The sequence below is a fragment of the Hyalella azteca genome, unplaced genomic scaffold, assembly GCF_000764305.2.
Source record: "Hyalella azteca isolate HAZT.00-mixed unplaced genomic scaffold, Hazt_2.0.2 contig2218, whole genome shotgun sequence".
NCBI classification, from domain to species: domain Eukaryota; kingdom Metazoa; phylum Arthropoda; class Malacostraca; order Amphipoda; family Hyalellidae; genus Hyalella; species Hyalella azteca.
In genome coordinates this window covers 159,328-182,582 of record NW_025932501.1, presented here as the reverse complement: position 1 = coordinate 182,582, position 23,255 = coordinate 159,328, and the positions used below count along the sequence as shown (strand labels likewise).

The window sequence follows — 23,255 nt, the reverse complement described above, 5'->3', positions numbered from 1 at the left end:
ATGCGCGTTTAATGTGTTGCCCATGCAACTGAACTTTCATCGGAAACTGATGGAGGTATAATCAACGAATGAACAAATAAACGGGCTGAGTAAATGACCGTATTAAAATAGCCTGCTCATAAATAGTAAAGAACAAATCTTGTCAATGGATGAATGATTATGACATCATGACAAACCTTCATGATGTCATGAAACCTTTATGATGTCATGAAACCTTTATGATGTCATGCAACCTTCATGACAATGTCATTATGACATCATGAAAAATCTTGATGGGTGTACCGTACTATGTATAATGAAGTTTTTTTTTGCGACAATTACACTTGCTGCATTTAAAAGGGAACACTGTCAACTTGTAAGAAACGCTATGCAATACTGCCAATACATCCCGAAGAATTTATTCAAGAAGCCAACTGTAAAATTTACACAGCTTGGGTTGAAAATTATTAAATCAAAAATATTTTTGGTGATTAACAATTTGAACAGTCCAATTAGGGCTACGTAAGATATAAAATCTAGTCAAAGCTGCGAAAAGATTAACATGCCGTGAAGAGAAATTAATGAATGAAATTCTAAAAAATGCCTCTGACAACATGGCAGTTCCATCATCGAAGATCGTCTTGTTAGAACAATGAAAAGACTCCTGATACCGAGACCGTGCAGCTGGAGGCACGATGTCTCGTTACCAAAGGGTTGCGACTCTTGTTGAACTTCTTCAATGGCTCGGCTGATGAACGACCCACTGAAATTGACAGCGCAGGAAGCTATCGGCTGCTTCTTGCCGATACGCGCGACCAGATTGACAGTTTGAAGAGCAGCAAGAATTAAAATGTTTACCGCGCGCAATATTATAGATAGACAAGGTCGTAGATAAAGACGACCAAATTTGAACAACCTCGAAGTGGCAAGCGATATTTATTAAATGTTCACTAAATGAAATAAATAATTCAGTTATCTGTTATAATTCAGTTATTCAGTTATAAATAATTCAGTTATTCAAATAATTCAGTTGTTGCAAACTCGTGCAAGAATATGAACTACAACTGAACCGACGAAGTAATGCCATAAACAAGTAATGACATATTACCCTAATTCAAAATAAGCCAACATTTTTTACGGTAACTTCTAATAACACCAATGAAATTTTTTTTAGGACATTGGCTTATCTATTCTTCATTGCAAGGAAGTAAAGGACCCATTTAAATTATTCCACGATTTGTATCTGAATTGTAAACTTATGTCACACGCTAAATTTGGGGGGTAATAGTCACTCATTAACTAGATCCTCATGCTTGTGTATAATTACTTTCAAATTTAGTTTAAATGCGGAATAGCTTATACTCTTAATAGACGTGCATGTCAATATTTTATAATCTACTACCGTAGCTCGCAACTGTACTTCAGATTGTCACTACAGTACTGCGTTCACGGAAAACGAAAGGATATTCTTGCCCCAACTGATCTGTATTTTGACACTTGAAAACCAAAACCTATCATCTGGTCATAAGGTAATCTAATTACAGCTTCGTGTTCTCTTGACATTGGCATTTTAGCAATAGGCCTGCACACGGTCTCAAAATGTATCGCAATTGAAGATTATTGTCTGTGGTGCGATGAAATGTGTTAATTACTTTCAAATTTAGTTTAAATGCAGAATAGCTTATACTCTTAATAGACGTGTCAATATTTTATAATCTACTACAGGAGCTCGCAACTGTACTTCAGATAGTCACTACAGTACTGCGTTCATGGAAAGCGAAAGGATATTCTTGCCCCAACTGATCTGTATTTTGACACTTGAAAACCAAAACCTATCATCTGGTCATAAGGTAATCTAATTGCAGCTTCGTGTTTTCTTGACATTTTAGCAATAGGCCTTCACACGGTCTCAAAATGTATCGCAATTGAAGATTATTGTCTGTGGTGCGATGAAATGTGTCTTGAGTGTGGGTGCAGCACGCATAGTAACATTAAGCATCACAATAATGAAGTAATTAACACAACTGAAGGCTCGGCCACCGAGACTGACCTGATCCTCGATGGAGCGCTTGTGATACGCTCGTAATAACATTGATCATCACAACAGAGTAACACAACTGAAGGCTCAGCCGCCTAGACTGACCTGGTCCTCGATGGTTAGGTTAGGTTAGGTAAGGTGCTTGTGATGCCCACGGAGTAAGTAGCATTGATCATCACAACAGAGAAACACAACTGAAGGCTCGGCCACCAAAACTGACCTGGTCCTCGATGGAGTGAGGGTGGAGTGAGTTGGCCAGCAGGAGATCCTCGTGTCGGGTCCCCATGAGCACGGCCCCGGCGCGGTCCACGGTGCCATAGTTGCGGTCGTACAGACCGACCTGGCCCGTCTGTCCCAGGGCACAAGTTCAAATATTTAAATGCCAAGCTCATTATTAACGCGTTCAAACGTAGTATTATTTGAACATGAACTTTCAAAGAAATTGAAACATGCAGAAATTACACGTAAAATGTTTCAGTTTACCCGACAGTATAAACCTATGTTCTTATTTAAATATTAGAGTTAACTGTTCATTATACAATGTGCAAAATGAAAATATCGAAAATAATGCTTTGACTTACATGAAGTGGGGGCAACTTTTCATTTTCATTCCATCAAGAACATTGAAAATCTTCTTGTGTCCTTGACAATGTTCTTCAAGAACATTGACAATGTTCTTGTGTTCTTGACAATTTTCTTGTTCTTTCTCTTACCAATACTCAATAAGGATGAAAACAGACACTCGTTCTTGACTACCAATACTATTCAAAGATAACAACACACACCACTTCTTGACCAATACTCTTTAAAGATAACAACACAGTATGTACACCACTTCTTGACTACCAATAAATTAAAGATAACAACACAGTATGTACACCACTTCTTGACTACCAATAAATTAAAGATAACAACACAGGATGTACACCACTTCTTGACCAATACTCTCTAAGGATAACAGCACAGTATACAGAAGCAACAGTGCCGCTACTCACAGCAGTGCTGACGACATGCAGCGAGTCGTCGCGTCTCTGGACGTCGTGTCTGTTCTGTAGCGCCGTGGCGGTGTACGTCGTGTAGTTGGCGGGCAGCGAGTGTAGCTGGTAAGGGTCCGCACTCGGATGATGATTTTGCTGAAAACATAATTCCAATATCTTATTGTGCTGGCTCAATTATAACGGTGTTTTTTTTTGAAAGAATGCGAGTGAATGTTGATTGAAAATCTTGCGGCAATATGTTTGCGATAGCAAATATCTAATTGAGTTTTAATATATAAATAAATCTTTTCGTTTGCGGAGAAGGTTTGAAAATGTCGAAAAAATTAGGCACTTAACTTCTTGTGCATCGAGAAATTCATGATTCACTTGCTTAGTTATGCAATCTAGTTGAGGAATTGTCAAACTCAAGTAATTGTCAAACCATTCAATGAACACAAATTTATAAATTTTCAATTAAATCTAAATGAGAGGAGACTATTGATTGCTGCCATTCACTAGAACGAGTAAAACCCCATGTTATTCTTTTAAAAACAAAGATTCTCCAAGAAAACTTGGTTATCAAATATATGTGCTGCTAAAACCAACATAAAGGAGTACTCGAGACGCACTCAAATGGTTATTTGGAGCAGAAAGCCTCGGCGCAAGAATCTGCATAATTCTGACTGACGAGATGAACTTAAGGTGTAAGCGGTATTTCCTGAGCGTGACCCGGCGTAGTAGAATTAAGATAGTTAAATCCTGTTCTCAACATCCGTGGACTTTTCAGGTGACACAAACACAATCCTGAACCTTTAAATGGTTGGAGGGCCAGCACTGCACGGCAATCACTAGCGGGACAAACTAATATTTCATCATGGCAGATCGAGACTAAAATACGGAGCTTAAATTTGCATGTCCCTTGGATTCGACAATGAACAATACAAGTAATTTTTAGATCCGATATACATACATACACAAGTTTTTAGTCCTAGTATTGCAGGTCTCGAATAGCAGTCTATTGAATCTGATCAATGAATTTAATTGATGCATTGAGTTTCAATTAGATTGAACTCACATTTAAGCGAAAAACATCTCTAGTGATTTATTATCAAATTTTAACTAGTCAACAAACTGTGTTGAATTTTATATTATTTATTTACTTATTTAATATCTATATTGTGTGCATGGACTATAATTAAAAACTCAAATCAGTAACGCTACATTACTCAATAAATAAAAATTCAGTAAAATAAAAAAAAATAAGTCATGGCTACTCCTCAATGAATAAAAATTCTATAAAATAAAAAAAAATAAGTCATTGCTACTCACGGGCATCTGATTTTCAGTGGCGAGGTAGGGGGGTGGGAAGTAGGGGGGCTGGAAGTCTGAAGTGGGGGTGTGGATGCGGGGGGCGGAGGCGAAGGTGGAGACAGCAGTGCCCCCCACCCCCCCTATGCTGGTGATGGGGCCCAGGGAGTGTTGGTGGCCCCCCACCCGCTCCTAAACATTATACAGTGATAGAGTTAACAATGATGACTGGATACATCATCAATTAATTATACATCAATGTTATAGCATCAATTAATTATACATCAATGATATACCATCAATTAATTAAACATCATTGATAGACCATCAATTAATTAAACATCATTGATATACCATCAATTAATTAAACATCATTGATAGACCATTAATTGATTATACATCAATGATACACCATTAATTAATTATACATCATTGATAGCCCATCAATTAATTATACATCAATGATAGACCATCAATTAATTATACATCAATGATAGACCATCAATTAATTATACATCAATGATAGACCATCAATTAATTATACATCAATGATACACCATCTATTAATTTGCATCATAATTAAACCTCTATACAAAATTCAAGTTCCAACTACTTCGAAATTCTAATATATTCAAATTAGGAACTACATCTGATTTGCATAAATGCATATGTATTTATTTCACACTAATGTATATACACTGCATGAACGCTGCTCGGCTCCTGCAAGGACGTTCAGTTCAGCCGTCATATCTGAGACCACTAATTTGAATCTGAGAGCACGAATCATGTAATTATTTAATTATCAATTGACGAGCAATGCATTGAAGAATATTCAGGGTTATATCCGGGTTGTTACCCGTGATAACCATACAGTGGATAAACAATTAAAAAATTAAAAGAGATTCACTCCAAAGTAATAATTTAAGTAAGACACCGGGCAAATCTGGAGCACTTGTCATGCAAGCTGCCACCCAATTTGTAAAATTTCTTCCGATGGTTTTACGTTATTAACGAAAATAAAATTTTGTTTTACGACTTCGACAGATAGGATTGACTTACAAGCTGGCTCAAGGACGTGTAATCCTGGAATTATTCATGTGCCAGGCTTCTGAAGGATTGTCGGCATGCCTGCAAAACTTGTTGTCGGGAACATGAATCTCAGGCACGCATTTAAATGAATCGGCCGACTGAGAGCGGCTGTTACGAGAGACATGCCAAGCGGTGTTATTCACCAGGGCCTATACTTTCAAAAAAAGTTAAGAAATCGCAAGTTCATCAGCCAATCATTGACGGCCTTTTAAGCAAAATCCACCAATTAAAGACAGGAAAATAGAGCGTAAGTACTTACGTTCACTTAGCGAGTTTTGAAAGTATGGCACCAGACCCGACGACTGCGGCCGACAATCAACAACGGCAATTTTTAACGTTACGTTTATGTCAAGAAAAAAAAATCAGATAAAAAATTGTTTCCTTCCGCATTGCGAGTTCCGAGCGCCGGAATCAGAGAGTGATCAATCGCAGTAAATCTAATGCTAATGCGTCGTTGAAAGTTCGGTAGCCCGAAGAACGATTATTCATGAAAACTTATAGAGCATATTGATTACGCTGCACATCACAAAATGAAGATGAAAGAAACATGAATAAGCGGACTCAGAATGGATTCGTTGGTGCCTACACTAAACTAATCATAGGAAGGGAAGGATTAAACACGAAAGCCATTATTGTCTCTCATTATTGCTCCAGTGTTGACTGGTTAAATAATTATCCAAGATGTAAGCGAGCAAACACAAAAACTGAAGGTAAGGTAGGTAATCTTATACATGAAGTTACATTGAAAATTCACTAGCTATATATAGGGCATAAAGAATAACGATTTTTGAGTTCCCGCTACTGAAATTTTTCACATAAATCTAAAAGACATTGAATTTTAATTAAATGCAAAATTTCACAAAAAAGATACGGAGGTTGGTGATAAATTGAATCTACTTTTAAATAGGAATGAAACACTCCAGACATCTTCATTTGTTGATTAATATGTTCAAAAAACTAATGGAAACCACTTCGATTTGATTGCCTGATCCGCTTCAGTCATCTAAATATGACGTTAAGCTCGCAAAGCCATTAAAAATTAAGAATAAATTTCTATTTAAAAATCAATTCTCAATTACAAATGGAAGCCGTAATCAAACGACTTTAAACTTGTATTATATATATGGGATACATTCCTTATATTTCACTGTGAATTGAATTTTCTTGTTAAAGCAATGCATCAGCTCAGCAATCTACACATACAATTGACATGGTACATCAAAAATGATTGCCATGCAAAATTAGCGGTATAGAGAATTTTTAAGACCCTTCATTACTCACTATTTATCGTCTTGCATATTATGCTGAGACGCATTTTTATGAAGAGTTCGCGTCAACCTTGACCTCAGAGCTACAGGTTAACTATACAACATTAAACCCTATGCAGCCGTGCGAGCAAGGCGAGACAAATCTAATATTTTATTATTAAATCAAACTATCATGAAGAGCGCTTGAAAATTAATCTTTATGAACGACATTAACATATTTTATTCGAATTTGGAATTGAAAGGATTAATTCATATTGATTTCATTTTAGAATTGTGAAACATCAATATTGGAAAAATTCAAGTCCCTGGTGAAACAGCAAAAAATGCCATGTTATTTTAATGTAACTAGCTGTATATTTTACAGCAAGCCACTATTGTAGTAGTCACTCGGAAAAAGAAATCTCATAACGGTACACGGCGCTTTGAATACAGACAGATAACCCTAATCATCTCAAGCAGTTTAACTTTCATCATATCTCAACAAGCGTCGTCAAATCCCGAAGAACAGCTCGCATTCGCCGCAAATTGAACCTAATTAACTGGATTTGCTTCATCTAGGCACTGTGAGGCCTCAACAATCTACAAAAAGAGTCCACATCCTGTAGCTTTAGTGCAATTAAGGGTCATCCGTTGATAAGCTTATTGAGTTCCATCAATGCCCCGAACACGAAATCTGGTCCAAACGTCTGGCCGGAGACAGCCGTCTTCAGGCTGTCTCCGTGATGCCGGCCTCTGAGATCCGTTCTCAAAAAGTAGATGACGTGCAGCTGAATAAAGCCTAGAGTTATACAGCTTACGGTATCTCCCAACTAAAGTAATCGACTGAAAATTGGATCACTTTTTGACGTATTGGCCTGCTGTAAATGAAGGGACTTACGATGATTGTATGAGTACTAAATGAAATAAATAGTCCTAAATAGTCTAAGATTAAAATGAGAACAAATAATTCGATGAAAATGAAAAAATACACAAAAAACTGATCAAAAAACAAACGATTTGAAGCCAAGTGCAGCCGTGAAGCTTTTTACGTATTAATTCTAGCTGTGAGGAAGATATGTCATTTCGCGTTATTTCATGAACCACGAGTCTCACTAGAACCTTAAAATATCATATTACGATGAAAATTGTTCTGTATGATGAAAATAATAACATGAATAGTTATGGCTGATTATTGGGAACAGTTGAAATTTAAGGCTTATTATGATTAGCATGATGGCCCATGAATAAACATAATACAATCAGGCTGGGAGTTCAAATAGAAATCTATAGCAGTTTTCTGAGATCATTGTTGAGGAATTATGTTACGTTAAATGGATTATCTAGCATTATGCTGATAATAAAATTTTTTACATGTATTTTCATGATGAAATTTTAAGTAAACGTCAAGGCTGAAAGTACTGAATTAATTTTCTGCTCATAGTCACACAGCGTGATGCCTTAATAATAGCTGAAAATTTACTTAATTTCTGTTTCAACGGAAGTTTAAATTCATGCTTCTCGAGGTTACGTTCACTTCTATGGCCCAATTTACGGAGGACATAATTAAGGTAATGCTTGCTTCAGCATGGAATCATTTCCTAAACAGTTTAACAGACAAAAAGCAAGGAAAACTAGTGTATCTCTGTACAAGTTACTCAAGTATCCAAAGTACTTTGACATTGATTCATTAATATGCGAGCATCCAAATGCCAATGTGCAAATCCTGCACTACTATATGGAAACATAAAATAAATGATTGGCATATAATAAATAAATTACAACATCGTAGAATTGATCACCTATAGAACATCAAAATATTTTTGATCTTCAGTGAGCACGGTCTTTAAGTGATACTCCATCAGTAACAAATTAAAAGGAGAAATAATGAAGTTATTCCAATGTTAATCAAGAATACGCAATCTAGCTATTACCTACCCTAAAATCCTGTTACTTGGCATTAATTCAAGGTTTCTCCCTATTAAGCTGATATTGCATGAATTCGTACCCAACAGCTGGATTTGTTGATAAAATTGTTCGTACACCATAAGTCGTCGCAGGCATCGATCCCGTCGAGCGAGATGACAAGTTCAGGCGATGTGGTTGTCCTTGATTTTTTGTGCACATAATGTTTAGATTCACAGCTGATTTTATTACAAGTGCCCTACTTACGAAGCTACAATTCAACAAGTATGGTATAGGTTTAGCTGAACAAAAAGTTTCACACTCAGTCAGCTCGATGGTACTGAAGTATATCAGAATGATCGGTAATTAATGAGCGTCTTGGGCGGCGTTCGTCTCCCATACGTAAGCTATATGTTTAAAATTCATTTTTTGTCACGTCACAAAGTGGGATATCTCGGAAAAATTAATTATACAATATTCATATTAGGATCACACTTGTAACGAAAATATGAAAACTAAATGCGCCCATAAGATGTTTATAGTAAATCAATCAACCTTGAAGCGTTAATCACTCATAAAATTTAACTCTACGCAACCAATTTCATCAATGTTACGTAGGCCATCTAGTGGCTTAATAAAAAAAATGGCGAGCAAAAACAGCGAGCCGTCCAACCTTATTCCCATAAAATTCTCTTACTGCCCGAAATTTCAAGAAGATGTGAGGCTCTGAGATGTAATCATCGGACTGGTTTGTCTATGAGAGCTCTACCATAAACTGAAATGGGTAGAGTAGCAAAAACGCTAAGCATATAAACTCCAATCTGACTGGGCTTCACCGGAAGCCTTTGATGAAAATTACAGTCGTTTTTAAGGTAGAAAATTGAATACAGTTCAACAGATATATAATCATCATTGACATAGGTATTGACATCATCTTTTTTGGAAGAGTGAAAGCAAATAAAAAAAATTACTTTGAAATTTTATCGTTTCTGCTAACACTGAAAGAGAAAAAAAAAGAAGCAACTCTGTCAATGCCTCGTGTTATAAGCTCTCTGTAGGCTGCCAAAATTAATGTTCTACTAAATTAAGTTAGGAAATGAAAATCCGACACCACCTGGAGCAGCGAACATGCCATAAATGAAATCAGTTGAAAGTTTTCAGAACATTGCAGCGATAAAAAGTTTACCGCTTCAAGGTCATCCTTCAACCTTACCATGACCAATTTTAAGAATAAAATGGTAAACATGTCTTTTTGATAACATATATAAAATATTCGCATGTAATCACGTACACAACGAACACTTATCCATTAAGTAGGTGGACGAACAGTTGCAAATCAGAAGCTCACTGAGCAGTCCGGATTAACTCTGTCAATGCCTCGTGTTATAAGCTCTCTGTAGGCTGCCAAAATTAATGTTCTACTAAATTAAGTAAGGAAATGAAAATTCGATACCACCTGGAGCAGCGAACATGTCAAAAGAATCGGCGACAGGCCACATCAGACCTACGCTTCAGCGCCGAGATCACTATGTTATGTTATGTTATAAATGAAATTAGTTGAAAGTTTTCAGAGCATTGCAGCGATAAAAAGTTTACTGCTTCAAGGTCATTCTGAACTTCAAACCTTACCATGACCAATTTCAAGAATAAAATGGTAAACATGTCTTTTTGATAACATATATAAAATATTCGCATGTAATCATGTACACGACGAACACTTATCCATTAAGTAGGTGGACGAACAGTTGCAAATCAGAAGCTCACTGAGCAGTCCGGATTGATAAAGGTATATTTGATATTGATTAATTTTTTGATTGACAAAAATGTACCCATTATTTCTTAGAAGCGTTTACCCCTTAACTGGTAGCCGTCTCGACGACTCACTCCAGTGAATAATTGTGAGTTTTAAATACCCATTCATCTCCATTGTCGAGTTTTTCCTAGCGCATACCAGGCACTGGGACGGTCTATAAGGGACGCCAGGACCTATACTTTCAAAAAAGTTAAGAGATCGTAAGTTCATCAGCCAATCATTGACGGCCTTTCAAGCAAACTCCGCCAATCATAGACACGAAAATAGAGCGTAAGTACTTGCGTTAACTCAGCGAGTTTTGAAATTATGACCCCAGGACTCAAGAAGCCAAGCAGCAAGGCAAGCGCGTGCAGACAAGAGGCTGGAGGCCAAACGCAGCGGTGGGATTCATCGTTGTTTACGTTACGCCACGGCGTACGTACGCTACGATACCCAGCGGCTAGTGGGGCGATCCGCAGGCGACACTCGCCAGGAACTGGTTCGGTGACGCGCACTTATTCCACTTCTCAATTTCACGCACAGGAATTGGCTGTATTCAACCGTGGATTCCCCTTAATGAAGTTGGCTAACATTTAACTTTCCCCAAGTCATTCTGCAATCTGTTATACTTTTCCCGTTCGCAAATTTAATTCATTCACAGCTGGAACGATGTTTCAACATTTCTGACAAGCCATATGTAGGTTTGAGGTTATTTCGAATTATTTTATTTCTCTTATTAAAGACTCTCCCGTACACTCTTAAAATCTTTAATTGGGTTCATTTTTATGTCATATTGGAGGCTCCACAATTTACTCGCAGAGAACAAATAAAAAGTTGCGTCCGGTCATATCCGCAACAGGAATTCATCGTTGCTTGTATAATCGCAGGGTTACTTGATTCTTTGCAGGGAACTCGGCTACATGTCTATGGTTTATTCGTTGCTACTCAACACCAAAGATACAAGATGTCACCGAGAATTGCGATAAATTCAAACAATAACTTTTCGATAATTATAATAATTTCAAGAACATAAATTGGGATGGGAATGAAGATTTCACATCGGCTGTAGCAGCCTGGGAAATATTGTGCTCAAAAGATAATTAATAGAATCGAAAAACTTTGCTCAGTATCCAAAAAAGGTTATTTTTGTATGGGAGAAATGCGCTAATAACGACGCTGCGCACGTGGTCAGCATTCCTAGTCGTTATCAAAGCGCGCAGTACAAAAACCATTGCCGAACTAAGGGTCAAGGTCTTGGACATTAACTATAGCTCTTAAATGAGAAATAGTATTTCATCGATAGAATTTAAAGAGCTCATAAATTAATTTGTCTGACTGTTATGAATTTAATATAAACAATTACTGTGCATTTGTCTTAAACGAAGTGATTACACTATGACACTCTAGTCACAATCCAATTCAGAACTGATATACTACAGTCGTTAAATAACTGATTAAATACTCGACGGAATATTACGATACCCTGTGCATAAACCAAAACTTTTTAGGAGCCATGAAAAATTCACAGGTTATATTCGCTCTTTTAATAGGGCTTCCTATATTGAATAGCTGGGTTGAGTAAATTGACCTCTTAACTCTTATAGTTGTCACGAACGGAGTTCGCCACTTATCACAATAAGTATAAAGATTATAAAGATGAACTGATTACCGTTGCGTGCAGCAAAATGTTCACTCAGACCTCCACTTGCTACCTAAATTCTATGCCGTGCAACTGACGCAGTTGAGTGCCGGCAGTTCTAACTGAAAGTTTATCTTACTTTGTTGAATATCAATATTTTTGTTTTCTTTTAATGCGAAGTATCCATCAAGTATCCCGTGAAACAAGTGCAAAACATTGTAATCTCACCTAATTCCGAGCCAGGCAATGAAACAATGCAAAATTATAGTAGACATATTCCCCAGAAGCACGTCCAATGACCGTACATCTGAAATTTCAAAAAGCTCTTCATTTCACCTCACCTCTAGACCGGCAATAAAATGATGACAAAAATGTACCCATTATTTCTTAGAAGCGTTTACCTCATAACTGGTAGCCGTCTCGACGACTCACTCCAGTGAATAATTGTGAGTTTAAGATATCCATTCATCTCCATTGTCGAGTTTTTTCCTGCCATTGAGTGGCGGTGACAGCAAATGAGCGACCACGCCATGCACCGTGTAAAGGAAAATCATCGACGAATTATCGTCGGCTGATCGCTAGCCGGCCATTGGCCACCGATAAACCTTCCTTCCGTGCACGGGCAGGGCAATTCCAGCAACCGGATGAGAAAGCGAGAGAGCCCCTCGCTTGCGATGGATGACCGCCTCTGTATTGGCAGCGCAGTCATCCGTGCATGCCACCACAAATAAAGCTTATTTACTCCTTTTTAATAAATCACTTACGATGGCACAGGATATTATGGCCAACGTACCGGACATATATTACTTGTACATGTGTTATATTTTATGTGAAACGTGTTTGATATGCAATACATATAAGGGCCAGGATTTTAAATTGAACGCCAGCTATATGAGATTACAGTTCGATGGCCATTAAACGTTACTCGTGGCATCTTCACAACAGACCGAGCAGAAATCCTTTAAGCGACGTTATCTGATCTCCAGCACAATGAGTAGAGAGGCTCGTGGTTATTTGAACAATTTAAATATTAAGTCTAAATTATAAATCATCCTTAAGATAATCATATCAAGAAGGATTTAGTTTCTGTTCATAGTTTTTAAAATGAATGACATGTTTAAGTAGTTGCTAGACTGTCTGTATTGAAACTGGTATCAATTCCAGGAGACCGGACAGTGTTGTCATGCAGATGCCCGTCGAGATGCACATCGTTTCAAAATTTGGTGTTTTAATGATCGGTTGTACAACACTGGCCACGATTTGGTCGATATATTAACTCGACGGAACCACTAGAATCGTAATTTTAAGCCTTCTACAACAAAGTTTTGGGAAGATGAGAAAAATCGAAGAAATAAATGCGGCCAACTCTGGACCATTTAATGTCCAGCAAAATGCTCGATGCAAATATCCTAAGAGAAATGGGCACGCGATAAACACTTAGGTCAGAAGCACGCGAAGAATGGGTAAAGTGAGCCACCATTGCTGCGTTGAGTTGCCTAAACGAGCGCAAAGCCTTTAACGGCAATCAAATGGTCACGTTCAACAGAGATTGGGCACTGAAGTTCTATTCTAAATACACTTAGAAAATCTTTGAGACAGAGAAAGTCTTGCTAGGTGATAGGAATTGTCAATTTACATTACTGCATTTACTGGAGACTTGCCCACGAAGCCTATACTGCAGAGAGGATGTTACCGACTAATGGGGGGTCAATTTGTCCTATAACATCGTATAATTGATCACCTAACATCAAAATATTTTTGACCTTCAGTGAGCACGGTCAAGAAGTGATACAAACTCGAAGATGCCCGAATAGACGCCAGGTGCTGCCGTGGCAAACTGACCAATGGAGAAGCTCGATTTGCTAAGATCTCAGGAGCAGGTGTTGCTCCTCTGGCTCCCTCGACCTGTTCAAGTAGTTTATACTTCACTGCTAGGCCTCGAGTCGTGAGCTTTCTGTTCACGATCGAAAATCCCGAACAACAACCAGCATAGAAGTCTGTGGACCACAGTGACACATTTGCTTGTCGTTGGCTCCCTAGCTGCTTGTTGATTTTCCCTCTACAATTTGTACAAAAAATTCAACGTTGTTATCAAGCAAAATCAAATTATCGTGAAGCTACTATATATTGATGTTCAGTACTAGGAAATGAGATTGAACGTTGGAGTGGGCTTTTTCAATGAAACCGAAGGGCATCCTCACGCAACGCCTCATAATTAAGGAATGCAAATGGGAGAGCATAAAAAGTTTTAACTGAATTTTGTCATTCCTGAAACATATTTACCCGTTCAGCTAGGCGACTTAGTAACAATTTCCCCAACAAACAAACCGTAGAAAATGTATAAAGGGCTCACGTTTTCTTTCGGCAGTTGTATCTCATACAGAAGTTGATTTTCCTATAACATAATTTCGTTCTGAGAAGGAAAATATCATGCACAGGATGACAACAGTCGAAAAATCTTTATCAGGCGTAGGAAGATTGTACGAGCTCCGCAGGAGAATTTAATAGTGCCAGACAGGTGTCCTGGCGTCTGGGACAGAGCCGGAATTATCCACAGAACTCAACATTAAAAGGGCTGAGCACCTGCGGAAACTCGAGACGGTAAAAGCCTACGAAACTTGATAGTCTAGACGGAATGAGAAATGCTCTCAAACACGCGAGGGAAGAGCAACGACGGCAACGGAGAGATAACTATTGGCTGGTTGAAACACCCCAAGAAAATTGAATTGGAATACTTTGTATTGAACTAAAACAATAATGAATGTTTAAAGTCTAGAATTGTTTGAATGCCAAGCGTATTAAAAACGGTCATTATATAGTAATTTGAAAAGTTAACAAAGTTCGGAAATTCTAACATAAACCATGTATTGGAAAAACGTTTACTCGTCATCAAAGTCAGCCATGGTCGATTTAAACGGATTCCACGGTACAAGAGAGTCAGATCAAATTTGAAAAATACCGATTGTTATGAAATTAAAACATTAAAATTTAATTTCCGAATATTGGCTAAACATTTTAGTCGACCCTGCCAGCCAACAATAGTTTGGCAATGACAACAAATATTATGATAATTATTGATGCATAATAAATTTTTTGACTGTAAAAGTTAATCTCACCGGTGATTCCTGCCATGGACTGGGAGGTGTAGGGAGGTGATGTAGAGGTCCTGGTGACAACAAGGAAGTTACTTCCATTGCTGTCATTACAAATCTTTATACGAAAATCCTCTTCCGCTGGACATTTATCGTAGAATTATTTACAGGTGATTATTTCAGCCACCGATCCGAGCTGACATTCAAGGCAAAGTGGATTTCAAAGCTGTGAATAATAAGGTCTGTAATCCAGGCCAAGAAGTGTTGCTAGGCGAACTCGCACTGTCCCAGAACAGAAGCCAACGTACGTTCAGCGCAAGAAGTTCGTCGCTGTCATGAACACAACGAGAGGATATTTTCAGTACTTTAACTGCGTTCTTTCCTTTGCTTTCTTTCCTTAGCGGTACTTGCTTTCCTTCCAATGCACAATTTCATTTCAACCAAATAGTTCGAAGTAGGCAGATTTACTTATTACAGTCCAAATAATTTAATCAACCGCAAATAGGCTTTAAACACGATCGACGTGAAAGAAGAAAACCCAGCACTTCGGACAAAAATTTTCAAATTTAAAGTACGTCACTAAGTTGTATATTGGCACAGTAAATATTGCACAGAATTCATCTGCCTTTAAAGCTTGCAAGAAGATTTAGTCTGTTCGATATTGCACACAAAAATGTATCACGTTTTTCCGAATCTTACATGTGTTATAGAGAGACAAATTTGGTATCTATGAAAAAATGGGAAAATGTTAAATTTAAACAACAAAACGAAAATTTGGAGATAGACGGTAAAGCTCTACTACACACGTGGGCGATATACAAATTTCAAGGACAAGAGCACAGACCACGTTTGTAGGAACTCGTATTATGAAACGGATTGTATATTATACATTGAAACGTATTATAATATATGTGTTCATATGTGTGAAGTAGAGCCTTTCCACATGAGTTGCACACGACCAAATCTTATTTTAATCAGTACTCGTTCCTTTCATGAACGAGTACTGCTTCGTGAATGACAATCAAACAGTACAATTAATTATTAATGTTTTCCAAAACACTGCACACGACGAACATAACATGGATAATCTATTCACTGAAGCTCTCGCGTGCATTAGACAATCAAAACAAGAAGCAAAGTTGTGACTTGTAACCTGAGACGAGATAAGTTCAATGAGGGAGCCAAGTTGTTATAGTTTCAGTGAGTCAAGACAATAGGATGCGAGTGCGCTGCCGCACCAGCTTCGCTGTTGGCCGCTACCAAGCCACTGTTTGACCTGCTGTAATCACCGCCGCCGCTGCCGCGCGCATAGCCGCCCTTACGCCGGCCGTGCTCGCCAATCCCGCCCTTTGGACCGCCTCTTCAACACCTCAACTTTGCTCCTCCCTCCTGCTCTTATTTGTACTGCTGTGTTGTTTTACACCTGCACTGACCTCAGCAGCTATATGTGGAATACAGCTGAAGTGACCCTTTGAGCTTCTCTTGGTTTACCTCACCACTGAGAGCCGCTTAGATGTACACGCTTCAACTGAGCGGCTTTTGTTCTGGTTTTACACTTGCGTTGTCAGTAGCACCTGCACATTGTGCACCTTGAGCGACCAACTAACTTTAGATTTTTTACATTGAAGTATTGTAGCCGCTGTACTGTTTACCTCTGAAACGTGTAAAGTTTGCTGAGGTTGAATATCTACTCAAAACATGAAACAAATGGCGTATGCTGGTTATTTATAATTGTGTTGTTCTTCATAACCAATATTTTACTCTCACGACCTCACATCCTCATTACACCTCACAGCGTCACCACACCTCACACTACTATTATACACGCGCTGCTGTTGTTCCTGTGCTGGGACTGCTGTTGTTGTTCCTGTGCTAGGACTGCTGCCATACACGCGCTGCTGTTGTTCCTGTGCTGGGACTGCTGCTATACACGCGCTGCTGTTGTTCCTGTGCTGGGACTGCTGCTATACACGCGCTGCTGTTGTTCCTGTGCTGGGACTGCTGCTATACACGCGCTGCTGTTGTTCCTGTGCTGGGACTGCTGCTATACACGCGCTGTTGTTGTTCCTGTGCTGGGACTGCTGCTATACACGCGCTGCTGCTGTTCCTGTGCTGGGGCTGCTGCTATACACGCGCTGCTGCTGTTCCTGCGCTGGGGCTGCTGCTATACACGCGCTGCTGCTGTTCCTGTGCTGGGGCTGCTGCTATACACGCGCTGCTGCTGTTCCTGCGCTGGGGCTGCTGCTATACACGCGCTGCTGCTGTTCCTGCGCTGGGGCTGCTGCTATACACGCGCTGCTGCTGTTCCTGTGCTGGGGCTGCTGCTATACATGCGCTGCTTTTTATCCTACTTAGCTAGGTACATCTTCGAGCAATATGTTGATCAATAGCTTTATCTATTTCGAAATAACTCCTGTTGTTAAGTGTTTAACTAGGCACGAAATGAGTGCCATTTTTCCATCTTCGTAGTTTTAAATTCTCAAATAGCAAATATAAAATCAACTGAAGTCAATGCAGTATATACATCACCCATTTCGATTTGTAGTAAATCCGTCGCCCGTAAGCATTGCCGGTTCAAGAGAATGAAATTAATAATAGCTATTAATACTGAACATGATTATCCAACATTAATGTTGTACTCTGCAGGTGAGGCATAAATTTTGGTCTCAAAACTATAGAAAATTATTTTTATTCGAAAGGAAAAAGAGCATATATATCGCCGGTTCCGAAGTTGACGCGCAGGCAGTGATAGTGCAAATCTTCACAATCTACAAGCATCATTTATTCGATCAATCTTTTAATTATAGTGAGCGACTTGACAAAAATTGCTACGTGTCATGGGTGCTGATACTTGCTGACAATTATCTTTACAGACTTTAGATCTGCTATCTTGTTTTTCATATTATTACACGATCGAGTAATTCATTCTACAGCAGTTGTGTAAATTTTTGGTCAGATTTAATGTTTGACTTCATGAACAATCAAGCAACAAACAAATAAAAACCCATGCAATATTGCATACCTCCACGATGTGATGACCTTACCTGTGCTAGTAAGAAGCAAGTGAAAAATGAAATAATTAAGGCAGCATTGTCACGACTGACAATCTGCTTAGTCACGCGGGTTGCGAGTTGCTTAGTCATACAAGCAGCTGCTAAGCTGCCGCCTCAGCGACTTGGTAAGCATTGCATCCAGTTTAGATATCATGCAAGCATATCCGAAAGTTTTCGTCATTTGAAGCAAGTTCCAATCTACTAAAAATCAATTAATATCAATGTAATTTACTACACTTATAGTTTCTAACGATTTAAATCAGCATCCTCATCGATCAATTAAGCGACGATGAGTTTCACAATTGGTATAAAATGTTGGACACATCAAAACCTCACATTGTGACTTTAATGTCGTGGTCATGCCAAAGTAATTATTTAGGTTTTCAAATAGATTTTATAGTCGAATCGAAACACACGCCAAATATTGATTAAATGTACATGCAATCAAATAAAGACCGAAACCGTTGATGAAGGCCGTTGAAATCTCATTTCAAAGGCACTGATCAGTTGTAGCAGAGAAACTCTTCTGATATTCACGTCTTTAGAACCGAATTAGTTTTTGTATTCAATTTCATTTTTACTATAAATTTCAGAACTACGTACATCACCGTCATCAGTCGCACCGAAAACGCTGATGTAGAGTAACTACTGAACGGCTGCAAAACATTTAAAATTTAAATGTATTGACATAATGAGCCTGTATTGAAATATGCCTAAATATTATACAAACTTTGGTGCTCTAAGGCCATGTGAGTTTCTTGGAGATCATAAAGGCAGACTTCGTTCCACTTTTTAACACTCAAATTGTAGATGCAGCGATAAGATGTGTATGAAGATGTGTATGTATACGTGTGAAGCATTGCACCATACATATTCATGCTTGTAAATCGCGGCTTTGTACGCGTAAGTCCCATGTTTCATCCTCAATTAAGTCGTAAAAAGGGCCGACAAACTACAGCAATTGTCCGAAGTTTTAGGACCTAAGACAGGAAACTCTCCGAGAAGAAAAGGTGTAAGCTTCCCTACATCACCTGAGTGCCTTAATTGAGATAAAGGAAGCCGGTTGCTGCTCTCGCTCAAAACTTATATTAAATTCTGTTCATACTACGTCAGCACGAACGTCGAACGAAAAGCCTCCTGTCCTGTCTTTAAAACTAATAATGAAAACATGAAAGTGTCAACGAAAACAAGTGTCATCAACTCAACATAGCATTTAAAATAAATAAGTAAAAGAATTTTCAATCCGGTATTACAAGGATAATTAATTGATGTCGAATTAGTAGAATGCCAATTAATGTGGAACATGAAAACAACAATAAATGTTAGGCAAGTTCATTAGGCTTTATTAACAAATATTCTAAATCCCACGATACATGATGTATAGTAAGAAAATATTCCGATTATAACACTCATACGCTAATCGCAAGACTCGTGTAAACTATCAAAAACTGACTAAAGAATTTCAGATATTGAATGGTACAACAACGGATTTTTCTATAAATATTAAACAAAAGAGAAATGACTGCAACTCTGCGGCAAGAGACTGTCGAGAATAGTTTATTAAAATTAGGTTCAGACAGCAAGTGAAGTATAGTAAAAAAAATTGCAACCCGAGTTTAGTGCATCGAATACTGCAATTTGCTAACTTAAAAAGCTTGTAACATTTGCTTGAAGTTAAGTTAAATATTTTACTTTGATGCGCCCTCCTTTCAGTTTCAAGAATTGCAAGGCAAAATACACCTGCAACGTCCAAGGATGTAATCTTTTTATCTAAACTTTGGTCATTAACATTAGAGCCTGGTGGTCGAGGGACGAAGCGTTTGACTGCGACTTTCTTCATAAAAAAATACATATATCAATTATATATGAACGGCTATACTGAAAGACTCAAATATTGAACTTCAAAATAGTGCTGTGGCGAAAAGTTCTTCTGTTAAGGATTTTCAATTGAATGCATTGTACTACCCTGAAATCATCAAGTCGCTATCTCAATAGTAGTCGCTAAAATTATTACAAATTCTATTACCACTATGGTCTTATTACATTATTTGGAGTCACCTAATATGAAAGGAAAAGCGCGACATAAGCCTTTTACGCCATTAGCGCAAAAAGACCTTTAAATTACGTAGAATGGCTTTCATATTCGTGAAGACATGCAGATTTTGAGCAGTAGCTTCAACCCAGAATCCCCATCAGCCAGCTTATAGTTTCTGCCATTCCATAATTATTTTCACCTAAGTAGTCATTCGTCATTCGAGTCGCCTGAAACTACAGGAGAACAACGAAGAATAATTGAACAATTAGAAAATTTGGAAACAAATAAGCAAGTCACTTTAAAGAAACTTAAATTACATAGAAAATCGAGTTCGAAAATAAAAGATCCCGAAAATTTCATGCACGAGCTACTGCCCTGAAGAAGCTTACAATGTGGAGCCAATAAAGTTCAGTTGTGGAGCCAATAAAGTACAGTTGTGGAGCCAATAAAGTACAGTTGTGGAGCCAATAAAGTACAGTTGTTCAGCCAGTTAGGTTATTTTACTGCACTAGAGAACTAAGACTCAGTCTTGGGTTGGAACTTATCTGCTGATAAGATCACTGTTAATTAACGAAAAGGGAATATTCGTTTTGCTGAGAACGAGACGTCACAAAAGGCTGTCCAATAATTTTTTAGCCGAAATATTCAAACGTAATTGAACCACAAATTAAACGCACTAAAGCAACAGAGAAAAGTCAATATAATTTAGTGATACAATTAATCACACTCGATATAAAATTCATTCAGCAAATCGTGGTATTTAAAAAAAAATATATAAACATGAATAAAGATGACACATGTTTTCTTCTCCACATCAGGAATATAAATTCTCAGTGCGAAGACAAAGGCGTGCCAAATATACAATTAAGGCTCCTATTTTCACAAGCAACCATTTACTTGTTCCCAAGAAGATTCAGTTAAAGCCATGGAAGTTTTCAAAATATTTGTGTTCAACCGTGTTTAAAAATTACGAATAAGCTCTCCTTGTTCAAAAATGCTCTCTGCGAAAAATTCGCACATAGCGTACATAGTATTTCGCATATATTTTATGTGAAATAAGAAGAGTTTACTGCAGTCACTCATAATTTCTTGAGATATGCACCATCTTCTTTCTTCCTCCAGTAATCAGCCGCAGCCTGAAGTTCAAATACGCTTCCGGTTATCCCATGCCCGGAGGATGCAGAAGTACGTGCGATGCATCGTCTCGCAGCAGACAATTTGCTCCACGATAATTAGCATAATGAACGAGTAGCTGCTCCAAGTTCGAATGTGCTTCCGGATATCCACTGCCCTGAGGTTGAAAAAGCATGTGCCATGCATCTTCGGTTGGCAGGAAATTTAGGAGGTAAATGAGCTCGGCGGGAGTTTGGACGAACAAAGAAGCGGCGGCGAGAGGAGTCCAAGATCGCGCTTATCTGCAGCTCATGGGAAGCGCACCTCATGCATTATAGACCGGCGAGGTGGCGGGGGCCACATCCGCTCTCATGCGAGCCAGCGCCCATACGGCATCTATGTTATCAGGGTGCGCCAAGAAAAAATAAAAAAATAGCTATTCTAATAATACTTAATATAATAAATATTATATAGCTAAAATTAAATTAAATATTATAGCTATTCTTAATTATAATAAATATAGCTATTCTAATAATACCTAATTGCTACTCGAGCGATTAAAAATTAATTCTGATTATTAAACGCTCCATTCTTCCTGCATCATAGCAAGTCTACCCTTCAATAGCTACTATATATTCTGGCAAACTCTGAAGTTCACTTAAGAAAAATAACTGCCATCGCGTGGAAGAGCCGATGGCTAAAGAGGTGGCGCACCTACGGAGTTATATTTTTCACAGTCAAACTTTTCATCAGTGATGCATGGAGAGCTCCATAAAAGTTTCGATTAATGCATTTTCACCATAAAGGGTCAAGCATAAAAAAATTCAATACAAACTGACATCTGCATCCTTTCGTTAAAAATTTTCCCGTGAAAAAAATGACCCGAGTCCGTTTTCAATAAATCTCTGAAATAAGGGAAACCTCAACGCTAAGTAGAGAGTGATCCCAGTCATCGGCTGGCTACGATCTTGCCGAGTGACCAAAAGTTTACTACTTCCAGAATTTGGGAATTCTACCTGGAATTGGGCGTTAAAAAATAATGATCTTCAATGAAAAACTAGCTTTTTCAAGATCAGAAGAGATCTGCGAACATGTGGCAGGCGCTCTTCCAAGTCGATCTTATTTCGAACGCCTGGCGATGTCATTAAACTGGTGTTTTTGATAAGATTTGTGGCTGGTCTTTGTCGGCAGCGCTGGGATGAGGCAGCATCATGCCACTCGTCTAAGACGATCGCTTCATAAAAAAGGCCATCGAACAGAAAAGCTGCCTGACTGCTGATAAGGCCAGAGTTACTCAGGAAGTGAACCCGATTTGCACGGATGTGTGGGCATCTTCTTCGCATCGTCTTTAGAAGAGGTAAAAGAACTTGTCTGTTCCACGCATCATAGAGAGTGTCCGGTTTTCCCCATGTTTTTGAAACAGTTTTGAACAAGAATCAGATTGAGAAGAGAGCAAACTTTTTCTGCTGCGGCCGTTTTTGAATACATATTTTTCCAAGCTTGTGGATGAAAATTTAACGAAAATGTGAAATTACGCTTCCTATCAAGAGATTTTCTTAGAAAATTCTTTGATGACGAATGATCATGATTATAATAACAGGAGAAACTAGAAGCACAAGGACGACATAAAAATGAAACTGTATCGATGAGTTCATTAGGTTAATTAAGCAACTTAAAAAAGTATTCTTCATTATTTTCAACAAGAATTATTGTACTTATAATTGTACTGAACTAAAAATTGTTATATTGTTATACTTATATAATTTATTATTATATACATTATATCATATTTTATTGTTGAAATGATGGGAATATACAATTATTATTATCTCAGTAATAATTACACATTATAATAATTATATGGTACGAACGGGCGTACAAAATCCATAACATAAAGTTCAGCCCTATTTCCAACCCAGAAGAACCAGTTTTTTTTAGAACAAGTGACACAAAGGCGAGATCGTAAAATCGGAAGACGGCGTAGTAGGTCG

At 38.1% G+C, this 23,255-nt stretch overlaps 1 protein-coding gene across 2 annotated transcripts in view; it reads right to left on the bottom strand.

The window, feature by feature from the left end:
- LOC108676776 (transcription factor AP-2-epsilon) overlaps positions 1–23,255 on the bottom strand; it is an 83,854-nt gene that overhangs the window by 52,119 nt on the left and 8,480 nt on the right. For both annotated transcript variants that reach the window (XM_018164912.2, XM_018164913.2), the window contains exons 2-4: positions 4,324–4,494; positions 3,013–3,150; positions 2,238–2,366 (exon numbers count right to left, since the gene is read on the bottom strand). In XM_018164912.2, coding sequence (XP_018020401.1) covers positions 2,238–2,366; positions 3,013–3,150; positions 4,324–4,494 — 438 coding nt within the window. The remainder of the gene's footprint in view (positions 1–2,237; positions 2,367–3,012; positions 3,151–4,323; positions 4,495–23,255) is intronic.